This window comes from Harpegnathos saltator, unplaced genomic scaffold, assembly GCF_003227715.2.
Source record: "Harpegnathos saltator strain DR-91 unplaced genomic scaffold, Hsal_v8.6 scaffold426, whole genome shotgun sequence".
NCBI lineage: Eukaryota > Metazoa > Arthropoda > Insecta > Hymenoptera > Formicidae > Harpegnathos > Harpegnathos saltator.
In genome coordinates this window covers 497371-515001 of record NW_020230235.1, presented here as the reverse complement: position 1 = coordinate 515001, position 17631 = coordinate 497371, and the positions used below count along the sequence as shown (strand labels likewise).

The 17631-nt window shown below is 45.9% G+C and overlaps 2 protein-coding genes across 4 annotated transcripts; one reads left to right on the top strand and one right to left on the bottom strand.

Annotated features, from left to right (window-relative positions):
* The first annotated feature begins 1730 nt into the window (after positions 1-1730).
* Positions 1731-5053, top strand: LOC112588054 (uncharacterized). 2 transcript variants are annotated; one of them, XM_025301529.1, is made up of 7 exons: positions 1731-1857; positions 1937-2156; positions 2397-2582; positions 4079-4190; positions 4364-4579; positions 4662-4740; positions 4841-4876. In XM_025301529.1, the coding sequence occupies exons 1-6, from the start codon at positions 1841-1843 to the stop codon at positions 4712-4714; spliced, it is 804 nt and encodes a 267-aa protein (XP_025157314.1). In that variant the 5' UTR covers positions 1731-1840; the 3' UTR covers positions 4715-4740; positions 4841-4876. The 2 variants fall into 2 exon arrangements, with proteins under 2 accessions (XP_025157314.1, XP_025157313.1); XM_025301528.1 differs by having other exon boundaries at positions 1733-1857; positions 4658-4740; positions 4841-5053.
* Positions 5054-5312: 259 nt separating this feature from the next.
* LOC112589201 (putative nuclease HARBI1) lies at positions 5313-7494 on the bottom strand. Of its 2 annotated transcripts, none has more exons than XM_025301524.1 (5): positions 7342-7494; positions 6885-7118; positions 6475-6804; positions 6246-6388; positions 5313-5909 (listed from the first exon to the last, which is right to left on the bottom strand). In XM_025301524.1, exons 3-5 carry the CDS (start codon positions 6483-6485, stop codon positions 5467-5469), a joined length of 597 nt encoding a protein of 198 aa, XP_025157309.1. In that variant the 5' UTR covers positions 6486-6804; positions 6885-7118; positions 7342-7494; the 3' UTR covers positions 5313-5466. The 2 variants fall into 2 exon arrangements, with proteins under 2 accessions (XP_025157309.1, XP_025157310.1); XM_025301525.1 differs by having other exon boundaries at positions 6960-7118; positions 7342-7446.
* Positions 7495-17631: the final 10137 nt, after the last annotated feature.

Here is a 17631-nt window from a genome sequence, read left to right as displayed (position 1 = left end):
AAGAGAAAGAGAATAAATACTCAAGGGCCAAAAATGTCCTTTCCCCTTTTTCAAAAAATAAAAATTCCAAACCCTTTTTTTAAAATTTATAATCAATAAGCCTTTACAAAATGCCCAAAAATAATGTCCCCGATTTTATGGAAATAAAAAATTCTTACGAGTAAATAAAATAAATAAAAAACATCGAAAGGAGAAGAAAAGCAAAATTCAAATATTAACTTAATACAACGTTTCAAAACATTAATAATAAGAATAAGAGTAAATATCATTACTTTCTGAAAAATCAAATTATTATAAACCACGTCAATTTTTACTCACCGAGTTTTCCTTAGTGTAATTTTTCTTTAATATATGTTTACGATGTATCATGTGAAACCTCTTAAATGAACACACTCATCACTTCGACACTTCAGACGCTTCTAAACATTTTAACCTTTAACTTATGGTTTGTTCTTTTTAGCTGCTGAATTGGTGCAATAAGTTAGAGTGAGGAAAATGTACTTGTCTCACTCTAAAACTATTACACCAGAATCAGCAGTACAGTTAAAAATGAACAGACCAACTACTGTCGTTTATTGATCGTTACGCGTACCGAGGGGTATGACATGCGTTATGATAAGCGACATATAACGACATCAATACCGACGATTTCGTTATGAAATAGCGGACAATATGTCGTTATCAATTCGCGGTACAGAATTCATTTGGAGTTAAGGTGTTGTAACGTTCTATAACGAACCGAAATTGTCGTATGGCACATAACGACGGCAAACGAGTTACAGAATCCCGCTACAGTAGCGGGATTCTGTAACTCGTTATAATTATAACGATAATGACGTTACGGTAACAATACCGACTTTCGTCGTGTGTAACGAGATATTGATACCAACTACGCGATTCTCTAACTCAGAGATAGCGACACTCTGACGTTACAGAATGTGGTAACGAAACGTCGTTATTTTAATGTTGTCGTTATGCGTGGAAGAAAAGAGGAGAAATGGACGTATACATGTCAAGTTTTGGGGGAAAATTACGTAGGTTGGTATTTCACGTGGAAAGGTATGGATAAGTCAGTTGATTTGAAACTTTATTATGAATCCTGGGCCGCACAGACTCACAAGGACAATTCAGACGAGTGAAAAATAGAGTTCCGGCAAATAAAATCGACAAATTATCAAAAACATGAAAGGTCCGGTACGTGAAGGTGATCTTTTAACCTTGTTTGAATCTGAGTTTGAGGCAAAAAGATTCTAATAACCAGAGCAGCAATTTTGATTGACGTAGAAAAAATCATTGGCCAGGTAATTTGAATTTGATAAGGTTATTGTCTTGAACAATACTCGAAAGATCTTAGCTGTCACTTATTATTTATTAAAAAGTTATTAACAAAAGAAGTTTTGTTTGACTGTTATTTGATTTTTCCTTTTTTAATAAAACCTTCCTTTCCTTTTTTAATAAAACAAGTAGCAAGAAGGTTAGAGATAACTACAGCAAAGTATAAAAGTGCAAGAGAGTTATGAAAATATTTTATTGTTAATTGTACAAAAGACAAGAATCTTGGATGAAACCAATTGTTAGATTATCTAAGTCTCTTGTACTTTGTTGTAACTACCACAAATCTCCTTATTAAATTGTGTATTTATTTTTTTATAAATATAATTTTACATAAATTAATTATAAATTAATTTAAAAATATTATTTCATGACAGCAGCATTTTAATGAGTCTGTTCGTTTTCGCTGCACTACTGAATCGATACTATAAGTTACAGTGAGACAAATATAAGTTTATATATAAGTTTATATATAAGTGATATATCTTATTGTAATAACTTAAGCGCAATGACTTCTATATCGCAGTAAGTATGCAAAATTTTAATAAAATAAATCAATTTCAGGTATAATCTATTACACGTATGCTAATAATTTTTTTTTCAGACAAAATGGAACAGGGATTAAGAAGAGGCAGGCGAAAGCAACGTCAGCACAAATAGATTATATGGTGGACTATTTTGTACAGCATCCACATGTAGCAACATGCAAATTCCAAACTCTACACGGGAACGCAGATTTAAGAGGGTCATGGGAGCAATTAGTCGCTCACTTAAATACTATGGGAAGAAATGGGAAGTCAAAAGATATAAAGTCATGGAAATCGGTAAGTCAATAATATTTAAAATATTATGTGTAACATGCCAGCAAACACAATGTTAGATGTAACGTACATGTTAGTTGTAATTTCCTAATCAACAATATAATTGTTATATGACATATATGTTATGTAACAGTTATATTGTTGAGCAGGAAATTACAACCAACATGTATTATACGTTACATCTAATATTGTGTTTGCTGGGATGTAACTACGTTGGATATATTTTCGTAATACATGCTTTAGACATGGCGAGATAATAAAACAGCAGTTTCCCAAAAAGTTGCTAAAATCCGTGCTAATAAAGTTACAACAGGGAACATTGGTGGTCCTCCTATCACACTGACGGATCGAGAAAAAAAGATTTTAGGCCTTATAGGACTAAATTATGTGGAAGGTGTACAATGTCCTGATTCATTTCCAGAGGAACAGGTAGTGAAAAAGTTTTAAATATAACTGTAATCATTTTTCTAATATAAAATATTAGGTGTAGTAAAAAGAAATCCATTATTTTTGCATGAAATTGAAGGCTTTAATTACCATAGTTAGAATGATCCGATTTAGGTCAAATATGCGCCGTTTTGTTCGATAACTTGTTGCCATTTGGAAGGTAATTTCATTATGCCTCTCTCATAGAAGCCCTCGTCCCTATTGGCAAAAAATTGAGACAGTCGATTTTCGCAAGCCTCTCTTGAATCGAATTTTTCACCAGTAAAATTGTTCGCCATGGACAGAAACAGATGGTAATCACTTGGTGCCAGGTCCGGACTATAAGGTAGATGCATAAGAACCTCCCAACCAAGCTCCCGGAGCTTCTGGTGAGTCACTATCGATGTGTGTGGCCTGGCGTTGTCCTGATGGAACACAATTCCTCTCCTATTGGCCAAAGCTGGCCGCTTCTGGGCGATTGCTTCCTTCAGACGGTCCAATTGTTGACAGTACAGTTCCGAGTTAAGAGTTTTGTCGTAGGAGAGCAGCTCATAGTAGATAATTCCCTGCCAATCCCACCAAATATACAGCAAAACCTTCCTGGCCGTCAATCCTGGCTTGGCCACCGTTTCCGCCGGCTCACCGCGATTCGACCACGACCGTTTTCGCTTGACGTTGTCGTAAGTGATCCACTTTTCATCACCAGTGACCAACCGCTTCAGAAATGGGTCGATTTTGTTGCGATTCAGCAGCGATTCGCAGATGGAAATTCGGTCCATGAGGTTTATTTTCGTTAACTCGTGTGGTACCCATACATCGAGCTTCTTTTTGTATCCAGCCTTATTCAAATGGTTCCAAACGGTTTTTTGTGCAATCTTTAGCTCTTGGGCAATCGAAACAGTGCTTACATAACGGTCGGACTCGACAATGTCCATGATTTTATCGATATTTTCGACAATTGACCTTCCAGTGCGTGGTGCATCTTTGACATCGAAATTACCGGAACGGAATCGACGAAACCAAAATTGCGCCTGATTGGTTGTTACAGTATCAGGACCATAAACACTATTCACATTTTCAGCCGCCTGGCTTGCGTTTTCGCCTTTATCGAAGAAAAACTGTAAAATATAGCGTATTTTCTCTTTGCTAGTGTCCATCTTCGACGCGCGCTCAAACAAAACTGTGTCAACTAGTCACAAAACTGTCAGAAAAGTCTTTTTAGTACGAAATCTCATCTTTCTAACGCCATCTAGTAGAACCCGATCGGACTTATATAACGCGAAATACAGATAACTAAAGCCATCTATTGGAAAAATAATGGATTTCTTTTTACTACACCTGATATATCTAATATAGAACATTTTTATTAAAATATATTTAGAAACTTCTTATTTCATCATACTTAAAAATTTGAAATCTTTTTTGTTTGTGATGCACATAAAAATAATATTGAGTACATGTTTATTAAACAGTATTTGCTTTTTAAATGTTTATTTCAGGGAGAAGCAATGCATTTGCTTACTGCAGGGGACGAAAGAATTTTAAATGATATTCCAGAGTCATTAACATTAAGAAATAACGAGATTATAGAACATGACGTTAATTATACAGGTAATGGTAGGTAATTATACAGGTAGGTAATGGTAGGTAATTATACAGGTAATTATACAGGTAGGATTTTTTCTGAATACATTGTAAATGTCTCGATAAATTATATGAATGTGTTAATCAATATTGCTCTGAAAATGTATAAATGCAGCACTCCTTACACTTTTTTATTTCAGATTATGAAGTGCTACATGATATGGGAAATGTTATTGAAGAAGGGTCATCTTTCAATAATATTCAAACACACTCACAAATTCAAAATGTGGAGACTGCAGAATGTCATCGTGAAATAACAGAACCACCATCCGCTATTCAAATTGATGATCCACAACGGCTCACAACTGTAACGCAAAGTTCGAGCAAGAAGCGAAAAAGACCACAAATTACAAGGAGTAAGTATTGCTATTGATATATACCTATTTTTTTATAACAGCTCAGTTTATATACGTAATATTTTCTTTCTTTGTAAGACAGTGAACGGTTGGGTATACAACTGCACAATGCCAGAGAAGATTTTGCGATCCTAGCCGAACGCCAAATTTCATGTATGGAGGTAAGATCTATCTGTCATTCTCAGAATATAATTTCTTTGGAAGAAACGTGTTATTAACTCAATGCTTTAAACGTACTTTTTTTTATGTTTATTTTTACAGATGTTTGCAAAGGCAATGCAACAAATTGCGGATAATGAAAAAGAGCGAAATGAATGTCTACGTGCCTTTATAGAAGCAGAAAGAAGTAGAGAGACAACATATTCCGAATTATTAATAATAATCAAAGATTGTGTTGAAGTATTAAAAAAAAAAATCTTTCACATAACTAGTCCGTATTTTGATCAGTATTTTATTCTTTTCTTTTAATTTACTATTATTTTTTCTTTATTACATTTATAGTTTATAGACAATAAGGGTTTTAGTTTAAGGACAATAAAGTTTTTATACTGTTTGCAGAAAGATGTTTATTTCAATAATATAAAATTTTAATATGAAAATAAAGCTTTAATATATTTAATATTATATAAAACTATTTTATAAAAAACATTATATAAGATAATGTAAAATTTTAATATAATTCATTTTTTTTAACTTTAATATACATGTTCTTTTTTTCGTTAAAATTGTTATCCTTTACGCACACATATTTATATAAATATTTGTAATTGAATTCAGACGATGAAACATTTATTCTGAGTCACAAAATGTTTATGGCTTCGAAAGCCATTCGGAATCAATATTCTCATTTAAAGCGTCAAACAATAGGGGATAAGTAAAAAAAACATTTAATCATTTTCAGCACGCTCTTCATCTTGTGCATCTCGATAATTAGGAAATCTTTTTCTCATAATTTGGCGTTGTATTCTTTGAGCTAAAGCGCGCGGTCCTCTTTGATGTAGATCTTCGTTATCAATGAGCCCAGCATTTTCATATTCACCATTATCAGCAGCTATTGGTGCTTCCAATTCTTCAACAGGCAAACGGTGTTGAATTCTTATATTATGCAGTACTGCACATGCATTAACTATTTTTGCAGCAAATGCTGGCCTATACATCAGCACACGCTGATAGGAAAGACATCTCCATACAGATTTGAAGACACCAAAAAAACGTTCAACAACGTTTCTTGCCTTACAGAGCTGTTGCGTATAATGAAATTGTCGGGTATTTTCAGGAAAATCGACCAATGGTGTCATGAGCCACGGTTCCAAAGGGTATCCAGCATCGCCTAATGAAAAATATTAATATTGTTACGAATATGTTGTTACTGAATATTTCGGGAAATAAATAAAAGGTTAAAATTACATGAAATCTTAATTATTCAAAAACAATGAAAAAATCTTGTTTTTCTTTCTTGTGTACCAAACGTTATTTAGTATTATACGACCGACGTGTGACGGTCGAACAAGGCGTCGATGTGAGCACACGGCTGTCACACAGAATATTCAGTATTTATAAAAATATACAAGATCTTATTACAGTTTTTTATTTTCTTTTGCAAAGTTCTTCGAAGTCCATATTTTCATAAGGACTGAAGGTTCATAAGGACTAAAGGTTCACTCACCGATCAGCCAAGTTTTCCGTTCTCCTCGATTATAATGAAATTCCATTGCTCGACGAATTGGTGATGTACTCCAGATGTATGAGTCGTTTCGTGCACCTGGATATCGTGGATTGATGTTAAGCAGCTTCATCTGGATCAACAATCTGAAAGTATAATTAAATAATGCTACAATTAGACAAAAGTTTTGCAGGAAAACCAATTTATGTACTTCCTAAGTGATTAAACTTACCGCTTGCACATTCAAAGAATGGTGACCGTGATGATTAATGAACGCCTCTTCATTTTCATGAGGGGCTATAATATGAATAAAAGTACAGTCTATAGCAGCGATAGCACCTTCGAATGGGTAAATAGCAGCGGAGAATTTTGCACGCGCTTGCTGTCGATCTTCTTCGGTCATCGGGAATTTTACCCATCTACGCAGCAAGCGCCGATTAATCGCTTCAGTTACGGCATGGAGGCAACGGCTTGTTGTTGATTGGCTAACAATCCATTGGAATTGATTGCCAACGCTTCTTTGATAGCTGCCTTGCGCATAAAATTGTATGGCTATCAACACCTGTATTTAATGTTTCAAGATTATGTTTCAATATTATAAATTAAATATTATAAATTATTATAGTTTTGTTCCAATGTTACCTTTATTTCTGGCACTAAGCCAGTAAGTCGTTCATTCTGTAAATCAACCCTTAATGCAGTTGCAATGTCGATTACCAGTTCAGGAGTAAGGCGAAAATAGTCAATGAATTCATCTCGTGGGATGTGAAAAGGGTTTTGAGCATCTCTCAGCTGCCTTCTTGCCACACGCCGTTCGACGCACTCTTTCAACCACTAATCCTAATTCCCACGCCAAATACTCAAGGGCCATGTCCTCTTCAAATAAATCAACTTTTAATATACATAAGCTTAAATGCCAAATATGTCGATTTTATGGAAATAAAAATTCTTACGAGTATATAAATAAAAAAATCGAAAGGAGAAGAGCAAATTCATATTAACTTAATACAACGTTCAAAACATTATATAAAAATTAAGATGTAAATATACATTACTTTCTGAAAATCAATTATTATAAACAACGTCAATTTTTACTCACCGAATTCCTTAAGTGTTAATTTTTCTTTTAATATATGTTTACGATGTATACATGTGAAGACCTTCTTAAATGAACACACTCATCACTTCGACACTTCAGACGCTTCTAAACATTTTTAACCTTTAACTTATGGTTTGTTCTTTTTAGCTGCTGAATTGGTGCAATAAGTTAGAGTGAGGAAAATGTACTTGTCTCACTCTAACTTATTACACCAGATCAGCAGTACAGTTAAAATGAACAGACCACTATTGTCGTTATGTGATCGTTACACGTACCGAGGGGTATCGAACCATGCGTTATGATAGCGACATATAACGACATCATACCGACGATTTTCGTTATGAATAGCGACAATAGTCGTTACCATTCGCGTACAGAATTGCATTTGACGTTATAGTGTTGTAACGTTATATAACGAACCGACAATTGTCGTTATGAGCACATAACGACGGCATAACGAGTTACAGAATCCCGCTACAGGAATGGAAAGTATATTTAAAAGGCTATGCAGAAGAAAAAACCTATTATAGATTGCCCAACATGTTGGCATTCAACGTTGGATATGTTGCAACGTCTTCTTGAGTTAAAAGAATGCTACAGTGGCACAAAAAAAGATTTACATTTACATCCACAGACATGGTTACAAGTTAAAGAACTAGTGCATTTTTTAATCCCAGCACGTATTGCTACTAAAAGGCTACAGAAAAACAATTTGTGATTGAAGATTTTTATCGAACATGGTCTCAATGAAAATTAGAAACTGCTAAGAACAAAACGTCATTGGCATGCAGGCTTGTTGAGACAATAGTAGCTCGAGAAAAAAATTTATTTAATAAGAATGTCTTCTTAGCAGGAATGTTTCTAGACGTGCGATTTAATATCGTATTAACGCAAAACGCATAAACGCAAAAACAAAGAATACAAACCAATAACTATCTGATACATATTTGACAAAGCAAATAATGCAGAAGAAACATTAGATGCTGCATAATAATAATAACTGTGCACCAAGTACTTTAATTGCATATGAAGATGATTAGGCAGACGATGTAGAAATGATGTTAACGGAGTTAGATAAAAATCGCTTTGATAATACCTCTACTTGTACTTTAGACATTATAAATTCGCTGAAGAAATTAGAATATTTTCATTTGGATTCCAAAGAAAATGTTTTACAATTTTGGGATAAAAATAAAAATAATATATTGGAGTTGTATTCACTAGCCGAGATTGTTCTAGCTGTTCCTCCGACACAGGTCAGTGTTGAGAGATTATTCTCTTCTCTGAAGTACATATTGTCGAATTTACGCTATAATTTAACAGATGATATTCTTGATGATATTTTATTACTTGGAGCTAATAGCGAAAAATGTAAATTTGTAATTTGTAATAAAGCCAAACATTCATCACCTATTACTTTATTATGTATCCTATACTTTTTCTAAATTGGTGCTAAAAACTGTTTTACTTGATATATGTGGCGATACATCGACACGCGGCCCTGAATCGCAAGACGCGACCACGCGCGCTGCGACCCTAGAGGTACGCATGTCAGGCGCGCGTGATAGCAAGCGTCGCGGCACGCGAGACTACCGCCTCTTGTACATTGCGCGTGATTAGCTCGCGTGTCGCCTAATCTGAGCAATAGGTGTCTGGCAAGGACACGCTTCGCGATTACGAAAAATCGCAAGGAACTGGATATAAGGAGCACGATGACGAACAGGATTACGACTCATTCTCCGACGTTTCGAGAGTTACCATACTCAAGAAACACGTCGGAGTTTTTCGTATGAAGCATATAACCTAGCCTTCCTTGGAAGACTAAGCATTTTCGGAAAAAACTTCATGCTACGAAAGCGTACCTGGCCCTTGCCGCTAGCTACTCCTCTTCGCAAGCCTGCCGTAGGGTCACTCAGGACAGCCACCGCGGCCCCTCCACTGCCAGGACCACGCCGACCAACAGAGGAGACAGCGGGGCCACCACTACGATCGTCCAAGTAACTGCCATAGCAGCGACCGACCGCCAGGGTAGAGACGGCAGTCAGCGCACGAACAGCAACAGCAGCCGGTACGCCAACAGCAGCGAGCACACGAGCCGCAGCAGCAGCCATCGCACCGACAGCAGTAAGCGCACCAGCAGCAGCAGCAGCAAATGCACCAGCAGCAGCCGCAAACGAACCAGCAGATTTCGCTGTAGAAACTTCGGCCAGCCCCGGAGAGGACTACCCGGAGCCGCGGAGTGAGACCACACTCCGCCCGTGGCGACTTCTGGCGATCTACCTCTCAGACGTCCCACTCACGTGCCCACTATCGCACTATCGGGCCATCGGAGATCCGCGTATTGAGCGTCGATAGACCCCTTCAAGGTTAAGGGAGTTACCCCTGTGAGGATGTCGAGTAGCACACGTCGCAACTTAGACGATACCATCGTCCAGGGTATAACGCGGCACTTCGCCCAGGACACCGCCGGGACACACATCGCAGTGAAGCGACAGCAGCAGCGGGAATCGCACGCCGGAACCCCAGAAGTACAGACCAATTCGCATGACCCTTTTTTTTATCACGGTGGGGAAGTCCTCACGGATACCCCGCCCCTTGGAGTGGCGGGAGTAATGTTGGACTCTTACCGAATAAAATCCCACCGGGGAGTCTACCAGCCGGGCCGGAGTGGGGGAGCAGGGGTAACTACGTCGGCATTTCCTCCCCGACACCCCGGCCCTGGGAGCCCATCACCCTAGTGCTGCGCCCTTCCTTTGGGAGTGGGCGCGGCGCCCCGACCAGTTTCCCGGTCGGGTTGGCCTGCTGGTCTCAACCATGGAGAGAGGGGACACCCTCTCTCCTAGCCCCTTCCCCCACTTGAGGGGGGAAGGCGGGGAGCGGGACCCGGCCCCAATTGGGTTATCCATTCCCCTTATCCACCCCTTATTGACGTGCGGAGGGACTATGCCCCTCGAGCAGTGCACGGAGGTGAGCTCTGGGGGAGGGGGTAACTTCCTTCTTTTCGGAAGAAGAGGCTGATTCCCGCCTGACATACCCCCAGAGTCGCTGCTGATCCCCATAGATGCCGCCTCCGCCGTGGGATTCGGCGGGGATGACCCTGCAGTTCGACGGTCTCCTTCTTGGACATTACGTCCTCCGCGAAGGAGACTGCCACCGTCCAGACCTGCTCACTCCCAACCATGGACCTTACAAGGGCCGGGAGTGAGAGGTCTGGATTCCATCAACCGATTGCCGGGATAAGGACACGGTGCTGCTGGTCCCACGCTGGACAAGTCTCCAGCATGTGCTGCACCGTGTCCTCTATCGCCGGATAATGGTGGCACCGTTCCGTGGACTCCTTCCGGATTATATGCAAGTTCCGGCCAAATCATCCGTGCCCCGTCAGCACCCGCACCATTTGGAAGGAGAGTCCACGTCTCCTACTGTCTGCGAAGTCCGCCAGGCCGAGGGCGGTCGTCCTCGGCCGTGCGGAGACTGGGCACTCGAGGGTCGTGCAGCATCTGCTGCCACTGCTTGAGCACCCAGTCCCTGGCCTGAGACTTCAGGGCTGCCACTTCCCTGACCGTTATCGCCTCTTTCTCTCCGCGGAGCTTCTTGACCCGCCAGAGAACCTGATGATGTGCGCGCGCTAGGAGCTCCACAGGGAGGAGGCCGGCCAGGGCTGTCGCCGCCATGTGGGACATGGCCCTGTACGCTCGGATCGCTCTGATGAGCACCGGCCGCAACGCCTGCTGAAGCAGGCGCTTGTAGCGGTCGGTGCCTATTAATCGGGGCACCCATATGGGTGCCTCGTATAGGGCGACTGAAACGACCACTCCCATGTATAGGCGGCGAGCGTGCTAGCTCGGGTCCCCCTGGTTCCGTATCAGGCCGGCGAGTGCTAGCTCGATTTTGCGGACCCGGAGGGCCATTCGCCGGTAGTGTGGTCCGAAGTCCTAGCGGCCGTCCAGAATCAAGCCGAGATATTCAATCTGCGGCCCGATGTGGACGTGGACTCCGCCCACCCTCACCTGGGACTGTGGCAACGCCCCGCGACTCCCGTCGTGAAAATACACGGCCTAAGTCTTACGGGGAGCCACCTTTAATCCCAGGCGCTGGATGGCGCCCACTACCAAGTCATCGCAGTTTCGCCGCGAAGGTATGCATCGCCTCAGCTTTGTTCCCCGGCCACTACGAGTGTGTCGTCTGCATAGCAGACGGCGTGGCAGCCAGGGAGAAAGCAGTGCGAAGCACCCGATCGTAGTGATGTCCCACAGTAGCGGGCCCAGTACGGACCCCTGCGGGACACCACAGTATATGACCCTTTGGTCAGGGACTCCACCCTTCCAGATGAAGAAGAGGTCCCTGTCCCTGAAGTAATCCGACAGGATCCGCTGGAGGTAGACGGGCACCCTGTGATACTCGAGGGCCCTACCCACCTCCGGCCAGGGTAGGTTGTTGAAGACATTCGGATGTCCAGCGACACTGCCAACAACACCTCACTTCCCTCCTTCACTGCGTGGTGGGCCAGTTCCCTGACGCGTTGAATCATGTCCAGGGTGGACTGGCCCGCTCGAAACCCATACTGGTCGCCGTGGGGGTCCGGACCCTCCAGAAGCAAGTGCTGGACGAGGCGGTCGGCAATGATACGTTCGAGCATCTTGCTCGACTCGTCCAGCAGGCATATCGGTCTGTGGGCCGAAAGATCATCGGGCGCTTTGCCCTCCTTCGGGAGGAGGACGAGAGTCGCCCTTCTACACTTTGGAGAAAATACGCCTTCCTTGAGGCATTTGATAAAAAGTGCCTCAGTGACTGGGATAGACTCTCATCCGTGAGAGCCAGCACCCAGGCACGGCTAGGAATGTTGTTGGGGCTTTCCCTTTGGCCCGAGCTTCTTCCTGACTCTGGCGAACTCGCCCGGATCCACCTCCAGGTCCTTCGTCCAGTCCCCGTCCCCTAGCTCTGGGACGGGGTTGCGGGGGGCTTGCCTCCATGTTTGGGAACAGCACGTCGAACACCCTTCCCTAGGACCTAGGGGTCGAGGGACTCTGTCGACGGGGGCGCCCCCACGAATCCTCATTCAGCAAGTCCACGAACTTTGTTCAGACGCTGACCTTCGCTTCACAGATGGTGGCTTTAAAGGCTTCCCGTGCTTCACGGTAAAGCCTCTTTTGTCTTCATGATCTCCATGTCGTTCTTGGTGCGTCGGGCTCGCGTGTATATGCGTCTCGCGTGGACGGAGGCTCGCCCCAGAGCGGCGGTGTCCTCTGTCCACTAATACGCAGCTCGGCGCCGACGGGGGTGTGACCTGGGCATCGCGACGTCGCAAGCCGACGTCGCGATATCCACCAACTCCTCAGCTCCTTCCTGGGGGCTGGGGTGTCACTCCCCGCTTGGCTCACCCAAATGCCCGGTGGCCATAAGAACGGCTGCCTTGAACCTATCCGGGTTCATTTTCCCGAGGGCCCATCTCCCTTTGGTGGGTGGCTGTCGCCCCCCCCACCATCCAGGCAGCGGTCCAGCATCCGCGTTGGGATGGGGAGGTGGAGAGACCAAACCACGTAATTGTGGTCAGAGAGGGTCTCCGTCTCCGCCTCCGTCACCTAGCTGTTGAACAGCCTTACGGCCGCAGGGTAGGCCCAGGTCAGATCAGTGATCGACTCTCCCCACTGTCGCACGCAAGTGCTGGCGCCTCCTCGGTTCACCAAGTGAAGATCGAGCGCCGCTGCCCGGTCCAACATGGTCTCGCCGCGGGTATCCGACTGCCGGGAACTACACCCCCACTCGAGGGCGTGGGCGTTGAAGTCCTCGGCAATCACAACGAGTCGGAGGTGCCACTTGCGTACCACTTTCCCGACCTCGTCCAGGATTCCCATTATGCGGGAGAGGCCTCCCAATTTAGAGTTGGTCCGGGCAAGTACATCCCCACCAAGGTAATGGGCCTCCAGATTACTGTGACGAAGCTGCCCTCCCCCCTTGTACTGTATTCACAGGGGGGTCTGTCGACGATCTTGCCATCACAGCGAACGAGCCGTCAGGGCTGCCGAACCAGACAGGACTGCCCATCAGCATCCGGTACGGCTCGGCGACCAACCCCAGCCCGGCGCCGAGCTCCGCTAAACGCATCAGCAGATTCTGAGCTCGCTTGCCGTGACCGAAGTTAGCCTGGAAAACCCAGAGGGGCGTGAAGGCTAAGCCTCCATCCAGGCGGTTATCCTCCACCTCCTTAAGGACAGAGATGGCCGTAGAGGCATCTGACTCCGAGGAGGCAATGGCTGCTGTGTTGGCTTCCTCCTGGCGCGTCAAGGGGGATAATGGGGCTGACAACAGGATGGATGGGGAAAGCACCACTTTACCCTGAGTACCTCGCTGGAATTGGGGCGCGATCCCCCATCCACTCCCCTTCCTCCATAATTACCTCTCCTGTCGTTGCCGTTTCTCCTTCTGTTGGAGCGTTCCTCTTAGGGGGAGGAGCTCGCCCTGTCTCCACTCCTTGGTCCACTTCCTTCTCCCGCGGGGTGTCTTCCTCTATACGCCGAATTTTGGGATGTAGGGTCGGCCGCTGCGGCAGTGGTTGTGGCAGCGTCCTGTCCTCCGCTAGCGTGGGGGAAGAACTCGCCGCCCTCCTCGCGTCCCTTGTTGAGGGGAGGGCTTGTCCTGTCCCCCCTTTGGTCCTGACGTCCTTTGGAGCTAACAGAGGCGGTAGAGGGGTCAGGAACGCCCTCCGCTTTCCCGCCCTTGTGGCCCTTGCCGTGTCCCTTCCCCCTTCCTCCCACAAGAATTGGGTGGCCTACAAGCCGGCCCTCCAAACTTATAGTTGGTAGGCCGGCTCTCGTCGGCGCAGACCCCACAGTCTCGCCTCCGCCGAACCACAGCCTTTTGCGTGGTGGCCGGAGTTACCGCAGCAATAACAAAGATCACTGCGATCGACGACACTGTTGCACTGCCCGCGCACATGATCTCTCTCTAGACACCTGAAGTAGATGGCAGCACGGGCAGGCAGCACCGTCACCCCGGCACAGGTCCAGCCGATCCGGACCCGTTTTGATGCGGCGATCCTAGAGGCCGCCGCAATCGAACCCCGCACAACTACGGTTGCTATCCCACGCTGGGAGAAACTGAGCTCGCCCACCAGTTCCGTGGGCGATCATCCCCCAGCCTGGGACAGCGAGGCCGCGAGTTTCTCGGCCCCGGTGGTCCTGTCAAGGTCGGAGAGTCGCAAACTGGCGGCTCTCTCCGGTCTCCGGATTATATACTCGAGGCCCTTCTTCTCGGCCAGTTAGTGGAGGCGCTACGCCTCTGATGGAGGCGGTCCGCTCTGACTCCCGCGTCGAAGCCATCTCGATAAGGATCGCCCCGGTGAGCGTTTGCCTCATCTTGAAGTACTTGGCGATGCCAAGCTCCTCCAGGACGATCCGGCACCTGGCCTCCCGCATGAACTCCTCATAGGAGTCGGGGGCCAAGTCATTGTAACTGCCGTTGTCCTCGGCGGCTTCAGTTTGCATTTCTTCTTCTTCGGCTTGTCCTTCCCGGGCCGAGCTAGAGGTGGTGGTGGGGCGTCTTCCTTTCCTCTTCCTTCATCTTCCTCTTTTCCTTCCTCTCCGCCACCTTGGACCACCGCCGGAGTAGCCTGCGGCAGGTCGGGAAGAGGATCTCTGGGCTGTATCGTCCTCCTCGGCGCCCGAGCGGCTGTAGGAGGGTCCCTGGTAGGCTGCGACGGCGTCGTCTTCCTTGGCACTGGAGCAGTACTTGGAACAGGTGCCGGTACCGCAAGTCCAGTCGCTTCCCTTGCTCCCCTCTTCTCCTTTTTCCTCTTCTTCACGCCCTTATCGGCCACCCACTGTTTCTCTAACAGAGGAACCTGGGTGGGGGGAGGAGAGGCTCGTAATGCGGGGAACGGAGCCATGACTCCCAGCCCCCCGCCGCCTCTGAGCCTTTCCCTCGCGTCGAGGATGCGGCTGATCTGCTTGGAAATCTTTCCATACTTCGCCTCCTCTAGCGAGGCCAGCCCAAAGGCAGACAGCGAGTCATCCATCTTTTTTGAGACCCTCTGGATAGGGGGTCTTTATGCCAGAGGGGGGCTTCCTCCGGCAAGTTATCGTCATATGACGGAACGTCGCTGGGTGGACCCTTTCTATTCTACGACGAGGTGAAGTCTATGATCCTCCTCCTCTTCGACCTTTTCCTCATCGTCCTAGTTCTGACTTACGGAGAAGACTTTTCTCCAGCCACCTCCGCGTATGACTTGGCAAGAGACGGGGGAGCGGGAGCCATGACGGGGACCTCCCTCGCCCGGAAATTCTCCAGGAGTTCTTCCCTGCGTCTCCCGTTCTTCGCCCTCAGCTCCCTGAGCTCCCCCATCTTCCGCCTCACCGCACTCGTCGGCTCCCCCTCGGTGGAGCCTAACCTCATAATAAGAATCGTCAGAGCTGCCTCCGAGGTCATCACGGCACGATTAAAGAGTCCCACGAAGGTCCACTTGAGGGTTTTGAACCTTCGTGCGACTAACTTAACCGCGCCGAGGACAGTTCCGTTCCTCGGTCTTTTATATCCGCCTTGGGTGGTGGTAGTGATGCTCCTGCTGTGGCCCGCAAAGGGCCACAGCAGGAGCACCACTACCTAGCCTAGAACCCTGAGAAAGTATTAGATCGCTCATGACTACCGGTTTCCCGGTGGTCGGAGCCGCTCACGTCCTCGTCCTCGACTTCCCCGTGGTCGGAGCCACTCATGTCCGCATCCCTGGCCTCCCGTTGGTCGGAGCCGTACTGGACTGCACCTTCTGCTTGCTACACAAAGACCCTGGCCTTTGTGCACGCGTCGTTTTGACCAGGATTTTACTCCCGGTCTGGGAGGACGTTTGACAGTCCTCTTTAAGCGATCCTTCCTTTCTGAGGTCTGCTGACTCAACCGTCTCCAGGAGAGCAGGGCGGTTTTTTCGACAGTCTGTCGGGGAAGACGGTGAAGAATCCTCATTGGGCAACCCCTTCCCAGGAGGTCCGCCAGCCCTCTCTGAGGGGAGAGGGAAGCCCTTCACCCCGGGATTCGCAAACTTGTTCACCTATGCCTCTAAAAAATCACCCACGGTGGGTGGTATGCCGGCGGACGGCCTACCCGAAGGCAGTGTGTCCGTGTCCGACGATTCACCCAAAGACGAAGTGCCTTTCGGTAAAAATGCCCGAAGGCGTAGTTTTGTTTTAAATTTATACTCCATATCTGTTCCAACGAGAGCGGTGGGATAGGGTTGACCACCTGTCCAGAGCCCCCATAGACAGGCTAGGCTGTGTGTCCCCGAAGGTGCGCCAGTTTCCCTCGGGTAGGGTCCACTAAGACAGGTCACGCACTCATCCCATCACCGTGAACCTGAAGCTTAAAATTAGGGGGTTTTTATAGAGGTCCCAACCTCGTGATCCGGCCATTTAAGGGGTTAGACCACTGTGAACTTTTCAAAAAATCGATTTTTTTTATTGGCTTAAAAAATCCTTTGAACCCTCTAGAATAAGGGACAAAATGTCTCATACCCGTCCGAAGTCGTTTTCATTAAAATTTCGAGCTATTACTCAAGCGTTCCGAAATGCTCCGAAACGCGTACCTGCGATAAATCGTTACCTGTTCGGCGGGTTCAGCATAATGACATACCATTCAATTTTGAACTTCTCTAATACACCAACAGATGTCATTAGAATTTTATGGTCAAAATTTAGAACAGCTGTGATCAGTTCGCTGTTTCTCGTGCCTCTAAACGTATCGTCGACGGTTGAAAAATTGCTAATTTCTTTCAAAATGAGGCGATCATCGCGTGACAGAAAGGGTGCGCGTAAAATACCCGGACGACCCTTACGAAATAAAAAAAAACCGGCGCCACCGAATCGACATTCGTTCGAGAGTGAAACTGCATCGACAAGTGCTTCCGCGAAAAAACTAAAAACGGGCTCGGTGGAAGTGCCAGTAAATGCTGCCCACGGATATCATCTAATAACATTTTTATCCTTCTTTTCAGCACTGAGCGAAATGGTGAAGTGCAAAGAGTGCGACGGAAATCTGACTTTTTCTGAATCAAGTATTCGTGGACTTGGATTCAAGTTAGTCATCAATTGCAATAATTGTGAACCACGCTACATCAACTCTTGTCCGCTCATAAAAAACGCTTACGAAATTAACAGGCGTATTGTTTTCGCGATGAGAATCCTTGGTGTCGGTTACAATGGCATTCGAAAGTTTTGCGGTATAATGGACCTCCCGAAAATGTTCAGCAAACAAATTTATTATGACGTGATTAGTAATGTGCTTTGTGCGTCGAAATCCGTGGCCAAT

What these genes read in the sequence shown, in the direction of transcription:
- LOC112588054 (XM_025301528.1), top strand. An exon ending in ATTCATTTCCAGAGGAACAG is followed by an intron (nt 2,583 to 4,078) that starts GTAGTGAAAAAG and finishes TGTTTATTTCAG; the next exon opens with GGAGAAGCAATGCATTTGCT. An exon ending in AAGACCACAAATTACAAGGA is followed by an intron (nt 4,580 to 4,657) that starts GTAAGTATTGCT and finishes TTTCTTTGTAAG; the next exon opens with ACAGTGAACGGTTGGGTATA.
- LOC112589201 (XM_025301524.1), bottom strand. An exon ending in ACGGAAAACTTGGCTGATCG is followed by an intron (nt 5,910 to 6,245) that starts GTGAGTGAACCT and finishes ATTTTTCATTAG; the next exon opens with GCGATGCTGGATACCCTTTG.